We start from the raw sequence: 19351 nt of genomic DNA on the forward strand, positions 1-19351 counted from the left end.
ATCTCCCCGGCCCCTTTTTTCTTCTAAAACAAGAGTCGCACTGTGTAGTTGATTGCTTGCGTACTGGGAATCAGAACTGAGTACCTTTTCCTTGTCAGACAAGTGTTATGCTACTGAGCTATATCCCCATTCTGAGCTATATTCCCAGCAATTTTTGATTGTTTGCTTTACATTTTATTTTATTTTTATCTTTTTCAGACAGGGCTTCACTAGGTAGTGCAGGCTGGCTTTGAATCCAGGTTGTACCCCAGCGGGCCTCCAACTCACAGCAGTCCTGTCTCAGACTCTCAAGTGCTGCGATTACAGGGATGTGCCACCATGACCCAAAACAGGCCCAGTTTTGAGGTTAGATGAAATTCCTTGGTTCTTCACTTTTAGTTGCCTTCATCAGATTTCATTTTTTCTACCTTGCCTCTTCTCCTAGCAGGTTCAGATTCAGCCCTGTCTGCCCTAGGACAGGGGTGTTCATGGTGGGGTACAGTCTAAAGCAACGGGGAGCTGCCCTGTAGAGCAGGGATTCCGGGGAGAGCCTTTCACAGAGCCTGGCATTCAGGCTCTGGGGCACAGGTAGCCTCCTGCAGGCCTCACTGCGCCCAGAGGACTCCAGTGCGGACAACCAAGCGCCTCCCCAGATGCTGGGTAGATGGTGTCCCTGGTCCTTCCTGGGCAGGTCTCCAGGGAGCGACAGGTGAGAATGGGGTTCTGCCCCCAGACTAGGCTCCTAGATGGGTTCTGGGTGAGAGGTGGTGAAGTCTAGGGTCTGGGATTTGGAACCCCAAGTGGAATTCGTTAGTATGGAGGGCAAGTTGTGGTGAATTTAGCCCTCCCAAGTCCCCTCAGCCTGCCCTACAGCCTGGTCCTAGGACACCGAGGAGGTGGCTTGATTGCTGCCCTTGCAAATGCGCCTTTTGTGTTTCTATTCCCTTTTGGTGCAAGTCCCAGGCTTGCACACTGTGAAGGGTAGCCCTGACTAGGATAGCGCAGGGGTGCCCTACTCTAGCCCTGCTCCTTCCAGCCTGTCTGAACATGGGGAGCAGTTGCATAAAATTCTGTTCATGTAAAACGCTCCTCCCTGCTTACTCTTAAAAGTGTACTTAAAACAAGTCATTTGAGGTAACAAGAGTGAAAAAGGAAAAGATGACTCATTTGTGCATTGGCCGGGAATCGAACCCGGGCCTCCCGCGTGGCAGGCGAGAATTCTACCACTGAACCACCAATGCTGCGCTGGGAAAAACTCTCGCCTGGTGGCTCAGGCAGTCGATGGGAGGCACTATTTAGGATCCGATTTCTGTCCAATCACACTCTCCGTGGTTCCCTGGAGCCCTGCCTGACCTCAGCCTTCCCCGGACCCCACATCTTCCGGCGTTCCAGTCCTCCCACCTCCCGTCGCTGGCGGCTTCCTCTCTTTTGTCCTGAGACCGGAATCAGCTACACTCTTGATCTTTCCACCACCCACGTATCTCCTGCAGCGCGAAAGCGGGGAGGTGTGTGTGGGGGGGACCTTGCCAGGATTCTAGGGACCCTGGCAGGATGAATGGCAGAGGTCAGCGTTCGGGATGTGCTCTGTTGTGCCCCGTCTTGGACCTGGCCACGGGGCCCACAGTACCAGAAAGTCCTTCCAAAACTTTACCCTCCCTGGAATGGATGGATCCCTGCCCCTCCCGCAACTCACCACTCTCCTCCCGGTCGGGCTGAGTCTGTGAAAAGGGGTCAGGCTGGCCCTGGAGAGCCTGGGACCTTTGGGGAGTAAGATCATCGTTTTCTAGGGCCTGGAACAAAGGGCCAGGTGGTCTGGCCACAGTCCTAACCTGTCTGCTGGCCCCGCATCCTGCTGATTCCCTTGCCAGGATTAAAGGCGCTTACACCCCCACCTTGGCTTGGGGCTCTGATTTAACTCTTCCCTTTCATCCATTGCCAGACTCAGATCCAGAACATGTGCAGTGCCTGGCTTAGGCTGAGGAGTTTCTGGAGGCACCTGTCCCTCTCCTGCCCCTGGGTCCCCAGGGAAGTGTCCCTGATCAGAATCCACTCAGGGCAAGCTGCTGTGCCTCGGTTTTGCAGAGTAATCTGGGGCAAGTCCCTGGGAATCTTGGCATCCTAAGGAACAGCTGTATACTTCATTTTCCCCAAGTTCAGCTGGGGACCAAAGAGACTCTGGCCCTGGACAATGACACACACACCCCTTTCCCCATCTGTCCCCATAGCAGCAGTAGCAGCAGCAGCAGCAACTACCACCTGAACTATGAGCTGCACACAGATGACGTTCCTTATAGGTGAGTGCATCCTGCCCCGGTCCCTGGGAGAGCCCATGGGCTGGTTGGCCTGACTTGCCTATCCTGACCCTGCAGGGTGTATGGATACCAGAGGATCCCCCCACTCATCAACCAGATGTCTGCCAAGCTCCGGAGGACTTTCGTGGGCCTCGGGGTCAAGAGTGGCTGCAGCCCCTACAAGTCCTCTAGGAGCAGACCCCTGCCCTCTGAGCAGATAAAGCGTAAATAGAGCCCCAGCATGGGGCTGGTGAGATGGCTCAGTGGTCTAAAGCGCCTACTTAGAACAAGCTTAGCAAAACACAGGGACCGCGGTTCAATCCCCCAGCACCACATGCCAGCCAGCCCCCCCCCCTGGTGGGCTGAGCTGGCCACACACACACACACACACACACACACGCAAAAATAAATAAAAATAAAAATAAAGCTTCTAAAAAAAAAAAAAAAAATAGAGCCCCAGCTGCCATGCTAGGCGGGAGCTGGGTGGCTTGTGTGTACTACAGTGGGCCCAGGACCCTTGCACTTGGCTGCCGTGGCCTCTGTATGCCGTGGCCTCTGTATGCCTCACCCAACCCTGGTCCCTCTCCAACAGTGAGGACAGAGGACCTGCGCTCCATCCGGGGGGAGCTGAGCCAGATCAAAGCCCAGGTGGACAGGCTGCTGGAGGTTCTGGAGCACATGGACCAGCACAGGGCCCAGGCTGCAGGTCAGCCTGCAGGGTCAGCCCCCGGCCATGTCCTCAATGGGCCCCACCTTGCTTTTCCTGACTTGGAAGATGTCAGGGGGCCCAAGGGCCAGATGGGGGTTTTGTCTGCAGGCGTGCCCTCTTTGCTATACCTTATGCTTTTCTTGACTGTTCCTGTGGCTGGGGGGCAGGCGGGCTTGTGGTTCTGTGTTGTCTTGTCATCTCTACACACTCAGGAGCTATGGGGAGTCATGACTGGGTGCCAGCCCATCAACCTCTTGTCCTCTCAAGCTCTAGATCACTTCTGGTCCCTGAGGGAGTGTGCTGGACCCTCCAAACTTGGCCCTGACTGATCTTTGTTGTTGTATTATCTTTTTTTTTTTTTTTTTTAATGTGACAGGGTCTCACTATGTACCCCAGGCTGACCTTGGACTCAGAGAGAGCCTCCTGCTGCAGCCCTCTGAGTGATAGGATAACAGGTGTCTGTCACTATGCCTGGCTAACTATTGGTTTTCTGCACAGGGATAAAGGACAGTGACAAGAACGGAGTCCCTGGTAATGAGGGCTGCTCATGCAGAACCTCAGAGGCTCAACCAGCACCCAGGGGCTGGAGGGTCCATCCAGACAGCTCAGAGGGAAGGACAGCCACAAAGCAGGTGGTGAGTGCTGTGGCCCCACTCCTTTCCCACCCTTCTTGTGTTGGGTCCAATGGCCTCCTTGTGAAGCAAAGGAGGTACTTGAGTTTGGGCAGGTTTGAATGGGGAAAGCAGCATGTACATGAAGGACGGGCTCTGCCTTGCTGTGTATCTCAACTTTGGACTTCATTAGCCCAGAAGTACCAAGGGCTACTACCAGGCAGCTGGGCCCTTAGGTCAATTCTGGGTTAAAATGTCACCTTTGAAGGCAAGGGGAGGAGAAATGTAAGCACTCTAGAGGAAACATCACAGGTGCATTCTGGGGCCTGGATCCCTGGCATAAGAACCACCTGGTAAGTTGTGTGAATGCACCAGTTTCTGCCCTCTCCGCAGCCCCACCCCCACCCCCACTGACTGCCCCAGTGTCTCAAGCTGTCTGTACAGCTCCCAGCTCCACAGGCCATGGCACACTGGCATTCCTGAGTGGAGAGGCCCCAACCCTGAACCAAAAGTGGTCCTGTATGTAGCGTTAGAGCCTGCATCCCCTCCCTCCACTATCTGTAGTCTATAAGGTGATCCAATGTCACACTGCCAGTTGGACCCTCCCAGCAAGGCCAGGGCATAGAGGTTGGCAGTGGTGAAGTCCCCTTTGCCCTGGCCAGCTGTGTCCTAGCCTGCTCCCAAGACACAGAGTTGTGGATGTTAGGTGTAGATGTTAGCAGGTGGCCCTTTCCAGCTGTACTGTCTTCTTGTTCCCTCGGCCTGATTTCTTGTACAGGTGCAGAACCAAGCCTCTGACCAGGAGGGCAGCCAGTAGCAAGTGGGAACACTTCCAGGCTCATCAGCTCCAGGCACCTTCCTGGTTGCACCCCTGCTCTGCCTTGTTTCTTTTCTGAAGGTCTCCAGTAGTACCATGCAATCTGAGCACCCATTCTGGCACCAAGACAATGGAACATGGTTCAGCCGCACCAGTGCACCAGCCGCACTAGCTGGAAAACCTCCCTGTAGTGTTGGGTTTAGCCTTTTTTTTTTTTTTTTTTTGACAGAACCAGGGATTGAACTCAGGCCTTTGCACTTGCCAGGGAAGCGCTTATTCTACCAAGCCATCTCCCCAGCCCCTGGGTTTAGTTTTGATGGTTGTTTCCAGAATCCTGGGATGGGCAGGACTGCAGGGAGACTCTGGATGGCCAAGCAAAGCTGAGGTCTAGCATGCAGGAGGTGCCCCGAGAGTACAGGGAGCACCACCAGCCTTTCTGGGAAGCACTGCCATACTTGCTCCTTTCCTTGCCCTACATGTCACAGCACTGGCTCAGCCCTCACCAGCCAGAGGTGAAGCACACTCATGATCCTCCATTCTAACAACGAGGTCTCTGAGGCCCACGGTATGTGCTCCTCTTTGCTTCCAGACTTCAGCCCTACACAGCCACCCTTCAGAAGAGTGGCCCCATTTTTATGTCCTGTGTCTGCCTTGTTTTTCATTAGTACACTGTATATTTCAGATCTGCTCTAGGAAAATGTACTATGTCAGAGGGGAAACTAAAGGTCCATTTCTTCCTGGTCAGTTCTTAATTTGTGGTCCCAGAACAACATTCTTGTTCTCGCACTACTCTGGGCCAGCCCTTCCTATAAAAGGGGAGCTCTTGAGACACTATTAATATATATAGTGTGTGTGTGTGTGTGTATGTGTGTGAGATAGGGTTTCTCACTATGCAATTCAGGCTGGTCTCAAATTTGAGCGGATCCTCCTGCCTCAACTTTTGACTGCTGGGATCACAGGCATGTGTCTTCATGTCCCAACTGTATTATTTTCTATTGCTACGTACACATTTGACCCATCTATGTCAAAGACTGCAAATTTTGTTTGTGCTTTAAAGTTTATTTAACTGAAATGGACTTCTATTTGCTTAACCAAAATAATTTCCATTTACTTTGATATGCCTTTTCCCCATGGTGATTTACAAGATCTTCAAGCAAATATAAATTTTATAAATATTTGGATATTTCGGTATACACCTGCACAATACCTCCGCAATATCTTTCAGCAAGAAACACACTGAAGAGTAGACTAGACACAATTACGAGATACAGTGAAAATCTGCTACAAGTCTTTTTTTTATGAGCAGAATATATTTATTGAGACAAAGCTCCTGTCCCGAGAGATGGACAGGAGGGGCCCGAGTGGGTAGTTTCCCCCCTGCTACAAATACTTCTGAGGTAAGATGGCACCACATACTTGTTCAACTAAGAAAACCACCCTTACAACACAGGATTTTAAAATTTTTACTAGGACCTAGAACACTTAAGCTGCCAACCAGGTGCTGAATGGCAGAGTGACATCCCCAGCTTATGCCATGAATTCATAGGGAATGGGTTCCAACAACTCAGGCTCCTTCTCATTGGTTCTCACAAAGTGTGCTTCTCTGGGTGAGGCAGACTGGCGCTTCAACTGAACCCAGGGACCTTTTTGGCTTCCTTCCTTTTCTGATCATTTTCCTTGACACGTTTCAGGAAGCTAGCAAGACCCTTTGAAGGGCTGGTGGGATAGCTCAGCAGACTAAGTGCCTGCTTTGGCAAGCCTGGTGCTTGATGCTGCCCTGGCCCCACCTCTGGAGCACACTGAGCCAGCAACCAAGTCCAGCTGTGGCGGCGCACGCCCGTAATCCCAGCACTGGGGAGGCTGATAAACAGGAAGATCCCTAAAAGTCTGAGCTGTGTAGTGAGACCTGTACCAAATATACAAATGGAAAAACAGAAAAACCTCTTTGAGTGTTTAATATGCTCAATACGCTTATTAATCCTCTTGGAAAGTATCTTGCCTTTAACTTGTTTACAACAATGCTAAAGTATTCTGGGCAATACTGTAGACTTCCTGTTTTACGATGGTAACATTTGTGAGGTGTTCCTTTTTGCACAGTACCCTTCCCCTGATGTCTACAGTATCACCCTTTTTGTAGATTCCCACATATGTGACCAAAGAAACAACCCCGTGTTTTGTTTTGTTTTTTGTGGAACCAGGGATTAAACTCAGGGAAGAATAAGCCAGGGAAGCGCTTATTCTACTGAGCCATCTCCCTGGCCCCAACCTCATGTTTTCTAAAAGGTCCATAGAACATACACCTGGTTCCCCTCCTCTTACCCTTTGTGTTAGTAATTTTGGTAAATTATTGGAAGATAGCAGTTCCATTAAGATTGTAATTTTTTAAAGTTTTTCATGAAATTCAAGAAAAATGTCATGAAATTACCTAGAAAAATTCAAGTGAAAAGGACTTGAAAAAAACCAATTTCATTATGTTCCTTTTCTTGTATTTTTGAGACAGGGTCTTGCTGTGCAGTTCAGGCTGGCCTTGAGCTCACTTTGTAGCCCAAGCTATTCTCAGACTTCAGACAATCCTCTTGCCTTGGCCTCCCAAGTGCTGAAATTACAGGTGCATACCATCATGCCCCCCAAGACACTAAAATTTTGAAGGTCATACCAAACTGGGGTGCAGACCAGAGTGCTGTGTCCTTTGAACATTTATCTGGCTTTCTCTAATCCAGTCCTGAGCAGATGGCAGGATTTAGGTGCCACAGAGCCATGTACCATCTCGTGGTCAGTCAGCTCAGCCCTACGAATAAGGGCCCTGCGCAGCATCCCACTATTGGGGAATTCTCTGCGAGCTTACGTGCCCTCTTCCCCAGCCCATGCCGCTCAGGGCCTCCCAGAAGTGGAGAGTGCAGAGGAACAGGCAAGTCAAGCCTGGAACCCCACTTTTCACCAGCACCAGTTAAAGCCTCTTGGACTGCTCTGCCGGCCAGAAAAGGCTGGGCTGTGGGTTCTACCCAGTGCACAACCCTTTCCAGCTACCTAACCCTGAGCTGTAGTTTTGGCCGGCACTAACCCTGGGGCTTAGGGTAAACCCAGCTTGCTCCTGAGCCATGTCCTCCTCCCTGCTCTCATCAGCAGCTTCTTCCAAAGCAATTGCCCACATTAACCCCGGCAGCTGCTTCAATAGTCAGCCTGGTTTTTTTTGCCCGCTAAGAGGCAGGTAGGTATAGTTAAGGCTGTACCAGCCCAAGCCCGGATCCAAGAACGTAATTCCTCAGCTCAAAAGAACCTCTTTCAAATCTTACACAAAAAATAACAAAAGACACTTAAAAAATAAAAAAAAAAGGTGTTTGTCTTAGATATAAAGAAGGCATACAGATCCCTTGCCATCCTCTGAAAAGTAGCCCAGTTTACACAAGAGTGAGTCGGTGGCAGGCTGAAGCCTTTTACAAGGCTCCAGGTCTCATTTTCCAAGTGAGTCCAACAGAGAAGTCCTTTCCAACGTGGGGGGCAGACTGCTTTCACAGGTTTCCTCAACTGGGTCGTGTCTGGGAGCCAGCTCACGTAGCAAAGTTCCTTTAATAAGGAATAGTTTGTAAAAAGCCGTATCTAGGCAGCTATCCGGCTCACCCGCCGTGTCCTCCACCCCACATCCTCGCCTGTGCTCCAACTTCCGAGCTCGGCACAGTCAGGAGGCCGGCGGCGCAGGTCTTCTTGGTGTAGAGGCAGCCCGATCCTCGGCGTAGTCGTTGCGCAGGCTTCGGGCTCAGGGCGGGGCGGCGGCGCCCCTCGAACGGGCTGCGCGCACCAGGCACTGCTGCAGCACCGGGTAAAGGCGCTGGCAGCCCTCAAGGCCGAGGCGCACGGCCTCTGCCCAGCTCTCAGTCTGGCCGCCCTCGCCGCTGCCCAGCAGCCCAGCGACCTGATTGAGCACCGGCATGAGCGCCACGGTGAGGCCGGCGGCGGCGCGCTCCTCCTCCATGCGCGTGGGGTCCAGGAGCCAGGTGGGCTCGGGCCCCGGCGTGAGGCTCAGGCCGCAGCCCACCACCAGGTCGTACATCTCGACTCCCGCGTCGGCCAAGGCGAGGGCGGCGGCCGTGAGCGCTGCGGCCAGCGCCGAGCCGCCGTCCTCCAGCAGCAGAGCCGACACCTCGAGCTGCGCGCGCGGGTAGCGCCCCAGGCGCACGGCCGGCTCCAGAGCCTCCTGCAGCGCCAGCGCCAGCTCGCGCTCCTCGCCGCCGCCAGGGGGAGCGCGGCGCCGACGGCCCGAGAAGGGCGCACGGCGGAACTCGCATACCAGACGACCTCGCAGCGCGGCGGGGGCCTCCCCACCCGCCCCTGCGGGGCCACTCCCGCGCTCGCCGCCCTCGGCCTGGCGCGGGCCGGACACGGCACACAGCACCTTGGTGCCTCCGGCCTCCAGGTAGGCCGAGCCCTTGGCCTGGCTCAGCAGCCCTGCGCGCGCGTACACGGGCCGCAGCCGCGTCGGGTCGCGGGGAGCGGGCGCCTCGTCCTCGTCAGTGGCATACAGTTGCGGCGGCTGTGACTCCTCAGGCCCGCGGATGCGGCGGTGATCGCCGGGCATGGCAACGACCGGCGCCGGAGCTGCTTCCTCCTGCTGCCCTACCTCGTGCGAGCGCTTCCGCCCGCTTAAAGACGCGCGCCCGCGCAAGGGCTGTCGGGATAGCGGCGGCAGGGCACAGCCACACTGCCCCCGCTGGTGTGGAGGGACAACAGCGAGCACTTCTCGGCGCGGGGGCTGAAGTCTGGGCGCCTGGGCGGGGCAGTCGACCTCTAGCCTCCCAGGATAAGCCCGTCTCAGGAAGTAGATCTTTTTCTTTTCATCTATGACGGTTGTAATTAGTTTTGCACTTGTTCCCACTGCCCTGACAAAGGGAGGACTTTCAGCTCTCCTTAACCTGTGCCTTGGCGGGAATAAACACGGACGGATGGAATGTTTTCTCTCCTGCACAGGACTTTGAAGTCATCTTTATTCTTATCTGAGACAGGCTGGCCTTGCACTCACATGTAACCCAGGCCTGGCCTCAACCTTGCTGTAGTTCTGCCTCAGCCTCCCAAGTGCTAGGATTACAGGCATACACCACACCCGGCTCTCCCCACCTGGGGCGTACTCCTCGAACCCCCTCCTCTCACACGCCAAGTGAGGGCCCTCACCCCCAGCGCAGATCGCCTCCCAAGGCCAGTCACCTTGCGCACCGATTCCAAACCTTGACTTCAGACTAGAAAGGACTGGACTCGTCCCCATCCTTACTGACCATCAAGGAAACGAGGGGGTAGGCACTGGACCAGGGAAGGCAATGCCAGTACCTTGAAAACTATGAGACCACCTCACCTCTCCTCAGCGGTTTCAGAGGGAGGAGGGGGACAGAGGCCAAAGAAATGGAATTGTCCAAGAGGTTCTAAGAAAGATGTGTCCTTGCTTGAAGTAACCCAGTCATTTCTATGGACTTACAAATGCCTCTCTCCATCTCATGCCACCCCTCTGAAGGCAACCCCAGGGGCCATTCCCAAAGCACAGCCACTAGAGCTACAACAGAGCCAGAGCACTTCTGTGGCCACTGAGAATAGTCCTGGGCTGCTAGGCAACATCCAGGAGGAAAAGATACAGGTAACATGATATCCTCATGTATTGCACATAGTCCTTTTATTCTCTGAAGCAAAAAGGCCTCATACCTGCAGACTCAGAAGTTTCAGGACAGGGACGTTTTCTACAGACATGAGCATGACTATGTTAAACAGCAATCCCGTGTAGTGGTTGTAGACAGATGGTGCTGACATGTTGGGCTCAGAGCAGTAACGTAAAGGGACAGAGTCACAGGATGGCTCCCAGGCATGTTCTGGTTACTGCGGGGGTTAGAGGATGGATGGGGCTGTTTGAAGGTCCCCAGATTCTAATGCCCTGTGGCATATGGAGAGCCCCTGGCTGGACTGATGCATCCAGGTGGTAGTGGGGAGACTTTCCCAGCTGGAGCTGTTCTCCCCTCAGTTCTTCACATCTCCCAGGTGCAGTTGGGCAAAGGAAGTTGCCAGCTGTAGTGCCTCCTGCAGGCAGCCCACGTTTTTGCCTGTGGCCTGGGCAGACACATCCTTGCCACCACCTTTGCCATCCATCAGGCCTGACACCTGCTGCACCCACTCGCTGGCTTTTAGGCCCCGGTTGGCTGCATTCTGGAAGACAGGAAGGGGAAGTAGGCATCAGGACCGAATGGGACTGAGGGAAAGACAAGGAACAGGAGCTATCAATATCCACCCTTACCCCGGGGGAGAGACAGACCACTACAGCTGGGGTAGGAAGTAGCTGGTGGCCACTGCCATGACCAGGAAAAGTGGCAAACCCAGGTATCAACCAGCACAGTTCAAATATTTTCACCAAAGAAAGACCTAAGGGTGAGGGGTGATAGAGAAAAGTGACAACAGGTGGGTAGACTGGATGCTTCTCATGGGGCCTGTGGGCAACTAGCCTTGGCAAACAATGGGAAGAGGACCAAACTCTGAGCAGTTATGGATTTTGCTTCCCACCAGCTTGGGGGCTTCCAGGATTTGGAGCAAGACTACAGGCAGTTCTGACCTGGGGTACTTGACACAAGCATGTGATCTTGCCAGCCTCGTTGTCCACTGTGAAGAGCATGGCAGAGGTCTCAGGGGAATGAGTCTTAAAAAGCTTCAGGGCTTCATTCAGGGCCTATGGGGAGACTTGGTATCAGGCCACAGCCCTGGGGCAGGGGCCTTACTCTGCACAGGAACTGTTGCAAAGCTCAGCCCAAAGACCCCGTCACTCCCTGGTGGTCCCAAGAGTAGGTGCTGTCTCAGGTCCCCGTGTGGAGGACTCAAGCCAGGGCCCTGGCCACACTCTGGAGCTGCTCCTTCCTCCAGCCACAAATCTCTCCATGGCTCAACCTAAACTTAGCCCTAGACAATAGGCCCTCAGGTGCCCGGAGCTCAGAGCCACAAAGCCCACCCATTTGCTACCAGAGGGCTGAGGCTAAGAAGGAAGGGGACAAGCAGTGAAAGGTGGGGCAGCGCCTGGACCCCAGCCCTCAGTTGCCTTGGCAGAGGCACCGCTCTCCATCTCCAGGATGACCAGGGGCTGGTTGGGGTTGCTGTCGATGAGCTGCTTTGTCCTCTCCAACACCTGCAAGGAGGAATCCAGAAGAGAGGCTCAGGCAAAGGCCCAGACCTAGAAAGCTACAGCAGAAACCCTCCTTCCCAGCTCCCTTCCATCCTGTAGCACTGCCAGACGCACTCGCTTCTGGAGGTCAGCCTTGCTGGCTCGGTCTAGGTCATCCATGACCTTCTTTAGGGATTTCAGAGTCTCCCGAAGTTCATCCTTCTTCCACTGGGGAATAACCGCGGTGGCCAGGGCCTAGAACCAGAATGGGAAGATGTATGGGTTTGGGCCACGGGAAAAAGGGCTTGAGCTCCAGCCCAGTTTCCCCTTCTGCCTCTGAACCATAACTCCCTGCCAAATGTCCTGGAAAGGAGAGAAAGTTAAAAAAAAAAAATAAAAAAATAAAAGATTAAAAAAAAGTAACCACTGGCCTTGAGCCCAGTTGCTTTATAGCGACCAGAGCAGCTGTCCCATGCATGGTAAGAGACAAAAGAGCCTCATTGAAGCCCAGCTCTCACTAAAGCTTGGTCCTTTCCAGTTGTATTCATCAATCTAAGGGGTCCCCTTTGCAAGGACACAGGATGACAGAAGTTGGCCCAAAGGCTATTCCCCTGAGAACCAGGGGCTGGCTGCAGTGACAGTTCTTCAGGAAGATGTGGGACCTCCATCCTCCAGCATAAGCAAAGAGTAGGTGTGTTGGGGGGATGCCCTACCTCACCAAGGTCAGCAATCTCCTTCTGTACATCCTTGTTTGGTGCGGTCTGGGCGTTCACTTTGGACTCCATGGTGGAGAGAGATTTCTTTAAGCTCTCTGCCTTCCTGAGGGCCTGGAAAGGAGACAGACCTGTAAACTCTGAACAGAAACTGTTAGCATCCTTTGTTGTCTATTAACAGCTGTGGAAGTGCTGATGACAGGCTGTGCAGCAACAAACCCCAAGACACCAGAAGCTCCTTTCCTTCAGGGAGCAAGCGCTGGCAGCTGCTGCTCCACAAAGGAGTAACTTCTACACGTGCCAAGCTGGCAAGGGCTGCACCCTAACTCAGGCTCAGGGTGTCCCAAGACAGGAGCTCTCATACTGCATGAATGAACCACACCTCAGGATATGGCACCCCCAGAGCAACCGTCCCTCTGTAGCATGCACTTAGCACAAGGCACACACCACTTAGGATGTACGGAGATGCAATGGGGCACTGAAACCACAGCAAAACACGCCAGCCAGGAAACCTTGTGCGGTGCTGCCTTTCCTCTAGCAGGCAATTAATTGGTGAACATCTACAGGTAGCAGTTTGCCCTTTCATTCTGACTACAGTGACCACAGAACCGTGCACTGCATAGATTTGCAGACTGGACACCTCAGGCTCTTCTGATAGTTACACAGCAGCTACTCTGCTCACCTTCTGGGCTTCAGCACCTGTGACGGCAACGATCCTGCGGATACCCTTGGCAATAGCTTCTTCTGTCACAATCACAAAAGCTCCTGCATGACTTGAGTTCCGCAGATGCCTGAAGGGCAGAGCAAGAGTCCTCCGTGAGAAGCTCAGATGGCCTGGGCCGCTGTGCCCACAGCAGCTGTCAGTGGCTGGGAGGCAGCTGCCCCAGCAAAGAGAGGGTAAAGCTTTTCGTACCAAGGGAATCTCAAGCACAGCACTGGCTAAGCAAGGGCAAGGGATGTAGGGCCCAGCAGCTCTGGGCTCCGAGCTGCAGCTTTCTCACATAAAATGGGACAATTCTCCCTCACGTAGCTGTTGGGAAAATAAAATGGCAGAAACATGGAGGAGTGCTAACATCCATCCATTACTGCTGGTAGGATCCTCATGACATGTTTGGTCCTTTAATGAAACACAAGTTTTATGTTTATACAGTAAGTCCCTGAGTTATAAACATTTGAGTTTCATGGATCCCAGTGGATCTCGCATTACCAACATTCTCAGATTGAAGGAATTGCAGAAGTAGCTTGCGTGTCTGCCGGACACTGCCGCAGCTGTGCTGTGCTGCTGTGTGCGCACTGTACCATGTGACCGTGTATAGGAGCACTGTGCTCTATGGCATTGGAGGGCATCCGGAAATCAGAGGAAAAGCAGTGGGATGTGGAGGGGACTGCCAGGAAGCTCTCAACTGTATACAAACTTGTTGGACTTACAAACGGTTCCCCGGAAGGGAACTCATTCCTCAGTTGGGGACTTACTGTATCCTGCTCTCTAGATAATACCAGGGATGTAGGTCAGTGGCAACCACTAGCCTTGCATGTACAAGGCCCTGGGTTCAATTTCCAGTACTACAAAATGAAAAAAAATTAAAAAAATTAAAAAAAAAAACACAAAATTGTGGCCAACTATAGTGGACTATACCTCTAATCACAGTGTTCTGGAGGCTAAGGCAGGATGAGCTCAAGTTAGAGGCCAGGACAGGGAACTTAGCAAGATCCTGTTCCAATTTACTTATTTGCTTTTCTTTTTTTTTTAATGTCAATTTTTTTTTTTTTTTTTTTTTTTTTTTTGGCGGAACTGGGGATCAATTTATTTTTCTTTTTTATGTATTTGGAGTTTTTTTTATTGTTGTTGTTTTTGTATTTTAGGAATGGCCAGTACAAGTTAGAGGCTTGTACAGGGAACTTAGCAAGATCCTGTTCCAATTTACTTATTTGCTTTTCTTTTTTTTTTAATGTCAATTTATTTTTATTTTTTATGTATTTGGGTTTTTTTTTGTTGTTGTTGTTCTTTTTGTATTTTAGGAATGGGTCTACAGGGTGTTCAGGGTCTCACTACTAGATCACTCATAGTGATCCACCTGTTTACAGCCTCCCAAGAGCTGGGATTACAGGCATGCACCACCACATCCAATCTCAACTGCCGTCTGAACACGCCCCGGGGATCAAACCCCCAGTCCCTGTGCCTGCTTGCAGGTGCTTTAATCCACTGTGCTATTTGGCCAGCCCATTTTTTTTATGTATTTGGTACAGGGTCTCACTACACAACTCAGACTCAGGGGCCTGCCCATTAGCTCAGGTGTTTAAGTGCCTGCTGAAACAAAGCAGTAGGCTCAGGATGCTGTGGTTTGATCCCCTCATCCTCAAGCCAAACCAGACCTGCCCTGAAGGCATCCTGAGTACACTCCCCGCCAAAAAAAAAAATCCTACACAGCTCAGACTGACAGTGATTCTGTTTTCAGCCTCCCCAGCACTGGGATTACAGACACGTGCTACCATGCCTGGTCTCGGTGGCTGGCTCAGTGCACGTGGGGACAGGGCTAGCATGGCATGTGGTGCCAGGGACCAAACCCCAGTCCCTTTCTTGCCTAAGCAGGCATTTAGTCCACTGAGTCATCTTTCAGGCCACTGAAACTGGGCATGGTGGCACATGCCTATAATCCCAGTGCTGGGGAGGCTGAAACAGGAGGATCACTTAGGAGTCTGAGCTGTGTAGCAAGACCCCATACCAAATACAGTTTTAAAAAAATACAAGTAGGTCATATTCTCCAGTTGCTCAAAGACCCTAACCCTCAATTATCCAGTAACCCTTAGTTATTCTGTGCATGTTGTATGAAATCTCTGAAAGTTGTGTGTTGTGGCCCAGCAAGGGGCTGGGGATGTGACTCAGTGGTAAAGCACTTGCCAAACATGTGAGGGCATGGGTCCAATACCCAGCACAAGGGAAAAACACAACATAAACAGTGGCAGCAAATAGGTATTTGGGACACTCACTTGAAGGCCCAATTCAGCTGGGCAGAGGCTGGGAATTCAATCCTCCAGACCTCAGCCTGCTCTCCACACTCCCTACCTGCTGCTGAAGCCTGCAGGAAGCCCTGATGAGGCTTGACCAGGCCTGAGAGATGTTCTTCCCACCAGGCTTCTTTTGGTATAAAAGAACTTTCCTGGCCACCAAGGACAACCCAAAAAGAACCCATACGGGGCTGGGATTTTAGCTTAGTGGTAAAGTTCTTCATACATTCCATCTCCAGCACCAAAAAAAAGAAAAACAAAACACCCCATGAGCCATAGAGGAATCCAAACTGTGAGAAACAAGTGACTGTCCACATCAGTTGAGCCGCATTCACCACATCATCTGCTGGGGGCGGAGACAACAGGCTTACTTCCTTGGGTGCTGCTCAAGCTGGCAAAGCGAACTGTGAGAAGCATCAGGAATGGAAACGAGGCTAGGGGCACATCAGAACTCCATGAGCACCCCATGGCTCTGCTGAATCCTGAATTCAAACAAGCCTTCAGGATCACACCAGGAGACAAGAGCAAGCAACTTTTGTGCCAAGTCCTCTTAAAATGTTTTGCAGTATCGCCCTTCACCAGGACTCCCAGGTCGCAACCCTGGCTCTGTGTAGTGTACGGCCTCAGTCTAACAGCACACCACCTCCTCCTAGGGCCATTACATCATAAGCCCAGGAGAAGCTACCACCTAATAGGATTCTTTATTTTTGTGGAACCGACGATTGAACTCAGGCCCTTGCGCTTGCCAGGCAAGTGCTTATGCTACTGAGCCATCTCCCTGGTCTGGCTAGGATTCTTGGGAATACCATTTGACAAGTAACTTTCTGAAGACTTTTTTTTCATCTTATGAAAATGAGAGTTGGAAGCTAGATGTGGCAGAGTACTTGACTAACATATACAGGGCCCTGAATTCCATCCCCAGCACTGAAAGAAACTCGAAGGAAAAAGAAAAGGAAAGGAAAGAGAGAGGGAGCTGGCTTAGCTGAAGAGTGATTCCAAATGAACAAGGCAGGTGAACCCACCTCTTGCAGCTCCTCCCACAGTACTCACGTTCCTCCGCAGAACTCAACAGAAGTGAGGGAGCCAGCAGGCCCTGAGGGGTCATCCAACAGCTCGGACACTGGGACCCCAATGGACACAACTCGCACAGGGTCAGGATAGGTCTCATCAAACACAGCCCGCAGGCCCTGGATGGCTTTGGCTGCTGCCAGTGGACAGTCCTGGGTATAGACAGGCTGTCATAGAAAGAAGACAGGAATGAAAGCTGGAAACAGAAAGTGGCAGGGAGTGTAGTCCTGCAACAGGACTCCTGCGTTGTTACCCTGGCTCTGTGCAGTGTACAGCCTCAGCCTTCTACAACAGCACAGCACATATGAGTGGCGGGGACTAGAGGGGATTTCCATCTCTTTCGTTACACTGTGAGCCAAAGTTCATGTAGGGGCCTGGGGAGATGGCTTAGTGGAGTAAGTGCTTGCCTGGCAAGAGCAAGGGCCTGAGTTCAATCCAGGGTTCCATCAAAAAACAAAACAAAAAACCCCCCCACAAAGGTCATGTAGGTAGGCTGTATGTAAGGAGACATAATTAGAAGAGTTTTGGATGTTTTAAGGAGGGGTTAGGTCATGGACCTGGCTCCCCCTGGCTCTCACCTTCCCCAAACACCATCTCTGCCTTCTACAAAAGTAGTTGGAGAATCGCTGCTTTTAGCAAATCAATGCTGTGGGACAGAATATGGTACAACAGAATGGGAACACATGGACCATGAGCCTCTATGATAGAATGTGGTGGGGAAGGAGTGAACTCATAGCCAGATCTACCTTGGCTGCCTCAATCATCTCATTAGCGATTTCTTCGGCCTTCTTAATCTGTTGGGTGGACATGGCTCCCTTGGCAGTGAAGTCAAATCGAAGGCGGTCAGGAGCGACCAGTGAGCCTTTCTGATCCGCCTCCCCAAGCACTGAGCGCAGGGCAAAGTTGAGAATGTGGGTGGCTGTGTGGTTGCTCATGATGGGTCTCCGCCGGGGCTGTAAAGGGCATGGGTGGTGGACAGGTCAGTAACAGAAGGCTGTTTTCCTCAAGGTCTAGAGTTTTTAGTTGGGTGCACAGCTGCTGAGAGAAAAGCATCATTTTCCAGCTTTCCCTGCAGGTTAATGCGGTCACATGACTAAGTCCTGACAAAAGAGTATACAAAGTGAGGCATACTCTGCCCCTTCCTCTGCCTGGCCCAGGACAGGGATCAGCCAGCTGTGGCCTACAGGCCAAATACAGCCCATTGTGTGCTTTTACAAATAACTTTCCTCACAGGACTGTCCTGCTACAATGCTGTATATGGTTAGATTTCTAAATTCTTTTTTTTTTTTTTAAAGGTTAAACTTTTCTTTTTAAATATTTTTATTTATTACATTTATTTATTGTGTGTGTGTGTGTGGCCAGCTCAGCCCACCAAGGGGCGGGTCTGGCTGGCATGTGGTGCTGGGGATCGAACCGCGGTCCCTGTGCTTTGCCAAGCTTGTTTCAAGTAGGTGCTTTAGACCACTGAGCCATCTCTCCAGCCCCAGATTTCTAAATTTCTGTGTAAAAATATGTAATTGTTTATTCATATTCTTTAAATATTTTTCCTTTTTTAAATGTTTATCTCTATATTCTATAGAGACTTAATGTTTAACATATCAATACTTGATGGAAAACACCTGTTCCCTGTTATGCCTAAGATGTTTAATATTCAGACAGATAGTGAAGTTAAACCCAACTGCATATGTTGTAGGGTAATAATAAGCTTCTCTTTTGGAGGATTAACAACCTAAGTTGCAGACCAAAAACTAGAGAAATAAAAGGGCTGCAAGGACAGCCAACATTTTGACCATAGCCTTTCAAGGTCAATGAAGACTCGGGACATAGGAGAACCTATACTGTAACATCATGTAACTCAGTTGTGTCCCAAATTTTCTGATCAAGGAGATTATGGGTCTACAGAGCAACATGATCGATGACATACAGTGTGCCTAAGGAAAGTCACCTGGAGAGAAAACATTCTCTCAGGCCTTCACAGAGAGCAAATTGGTCAAGCAATAGCCGTGACTCATCCTCATGGCTGACACTGACAAAGGATCTACAAGTGCGGTACACGGTTTCAGGGTAAATCCTGAGGGTACTTGACTGACCTTATCAGATATAAAAGTTACATTTCTTGCTATATAGGCCTTGCTTTATTTTGGTCTTAACCATCCAGCAGAAAAGTATAAAATCAAGGTATATAAAGTAAAGTCATATTAATACTCAGCTGTGAAAAGCTCAAGTCAATAACTTCTGAGGATAACCCACTAATATTATAGACTGCAAGACAGTGTTAGATTGTTTTGCTGAATTCAAACACCTATAATATTTAGATGCCAACAGAATATCAACCTCTGACAGGACTAAACAAAAAAAAGGGATATAAAGGAAAGATCATTTTGTATATGTATATGCAGAATAGTTAGGATAGATACACAGCTACTTTCACTTAATTCAATGAGAAGAAGAGGTGTACTAATATTGTTTGGACAGGATATCCTTCTTGTGTACTATGGCTAACCACTAAGAAGATAACAATGTACAATGTATTGATTATTGAAACTGTCCTATTAATCAGTTTTGAAACTGTCTTATTGCTATTTCTCAATAAAATAATTTAAAAACAAAAACAAGTAACTTTCCTAGGCCACAATGGCACACATTTGCTTACACCTGTGGCTACCTATGCGCTACCAGAGCAGAGCTGAGCAACTAGAATCAAAATCATGTGGTCCACAAAGCCAAAACTACTACTTGGCTGGCCCTTTACAGTTAGCCACATCACGCTATATTCCTAGCACTCTCAGAGTGAAGACCCTGGGCTTGGTCCCTAGTAACATACACCAACACACGCACACACCTAATACACACACACACCACACACACACACACACAGCCAATTCTCAACCTGGACAATAGATCTGTTTATCTGTCTGCTGAGCTATCTGGCCAGCCCTAGCTCCTGAAGAATCTGAGGTTACAAAATCATCTATGAGGTCGGGGAGATGGCTCAGTAGAATAAGTGCTTGCCTGGCAAGTCAAGGACCTGAGTTCAATC

The 19351-nt window shown here is 50.9% G+C and overlaps 3 protein-coding genes and 1 non-coding gene across 4 annotated transcripts in view; 1 reads left to right on the plus strand and 3 right to left on the minus strand.

Annotated features, from left to right (window-relative positions):
- LOC111815088 (heterogeneous nuclear ribonucleoprotein C-like) overlaps positions 1-4407 on the plus strand; it is a 5352-nt gene extending 945 nt beyond the window's left edge. Inside the window, exons 2-6 of the mRNA XM_023709328.1 lie at positions 2205-2273; positions 2349-2494; positions 2863-2976; positions 3478-3614; positions 4369-4407. Coding sequence (XP_023565096.1) covers positions 2205-2273; positions 2349-2494; positions 2863-2976; positions 3478-3614; positions 4369-4407 — 505 coding nt within the window. The remainder of the gene's footprint in view (positions 1-2204; positions 2274-2348; positions 2495-2862; positions 2977-3477; positions 3615-4368) is intronic.
- Trnag-gcc lies at positions 1150-1220 on the minus strand. Its single transcript has one exon. It is a non-coding gene; the product is annotated as a tRNA-Gly (tRNA).
- Positions 4408-6968: 2561 nt separating the features above from the next.
- Exosc6 (exosome component 6) lies at positions 6969-9032 on the minus strand. Its single transcript, XM_004625788.2, has one exon. It carries the CDS (start codon positions 8978-8980, stop codon positions 8162-8164), a length of 819 nt encoding a protein of 272 aa, XP_004625845.1. The 5' UTR covers positions 8981-9032; the 3' UTR covers positions 6969-8161.
- Positions 9033-10041: 1009 nt separating this feature from the next.
- Aars (alanyl-tRNA synthetase) overlaps positions 10042-19351 on the minus strand; it is a 26489-nt gene continuing 17179 nt past the window's right edge. Inside the window, exons 13-20 of the mRNA XM_004625999.3 lie at positions 17058-17264; positions 16294-16478; positions 12920-13028; positions 12238-12351; positions 11660-11779; positions 11462-11548; positions 10985-11098; positions 10042-10584 (exon numbers count right to left, since the gene is read on the minus strand). Of these exons, the coding sequence (XP_004626056.1) occupies positions 10399-10584; positions 10985-11098; positions 11462-11548; positions 11660-11779; positions 12238-12351; positions 12920-13028; positions 16294-16478; positions 17058-17264 (1122 nt within the window). The 3' untranslated portion in view covers positions 10042-10398. The remainder of the gene's footprint in view (positions 10585-10984; positions 11099-11461; positions 11549-11659; positions 11780-12237; positions 12352-12919; positions 13029-16293; positions 16479-17057; positions 17265-19351) is intronic.

The sequence above is a fragment of the Octodon degus genome, unplaced genomic scaffold, assembly GCF_000260255.1.
Source record: "Octodon degus isolate 3935 unplaced genomic scaffold, OctDeg1.0 scaffold00011, whole genome shotgun sequence".
NCBI lineage: Eukaryota > Metazoa > Chordata > Mammalia > Rodentia > Octodontidae > Octodon > Octodon degus.

Coding starts and splice junctions, on each gene's coding strand:
- Exosc6 (XM_004625788.2), bottom strand. CDS start 8,980: ATGCCCGGCGATCACCGCCGCATCCGCGGGCCTGAGGAGTCACAGCCG.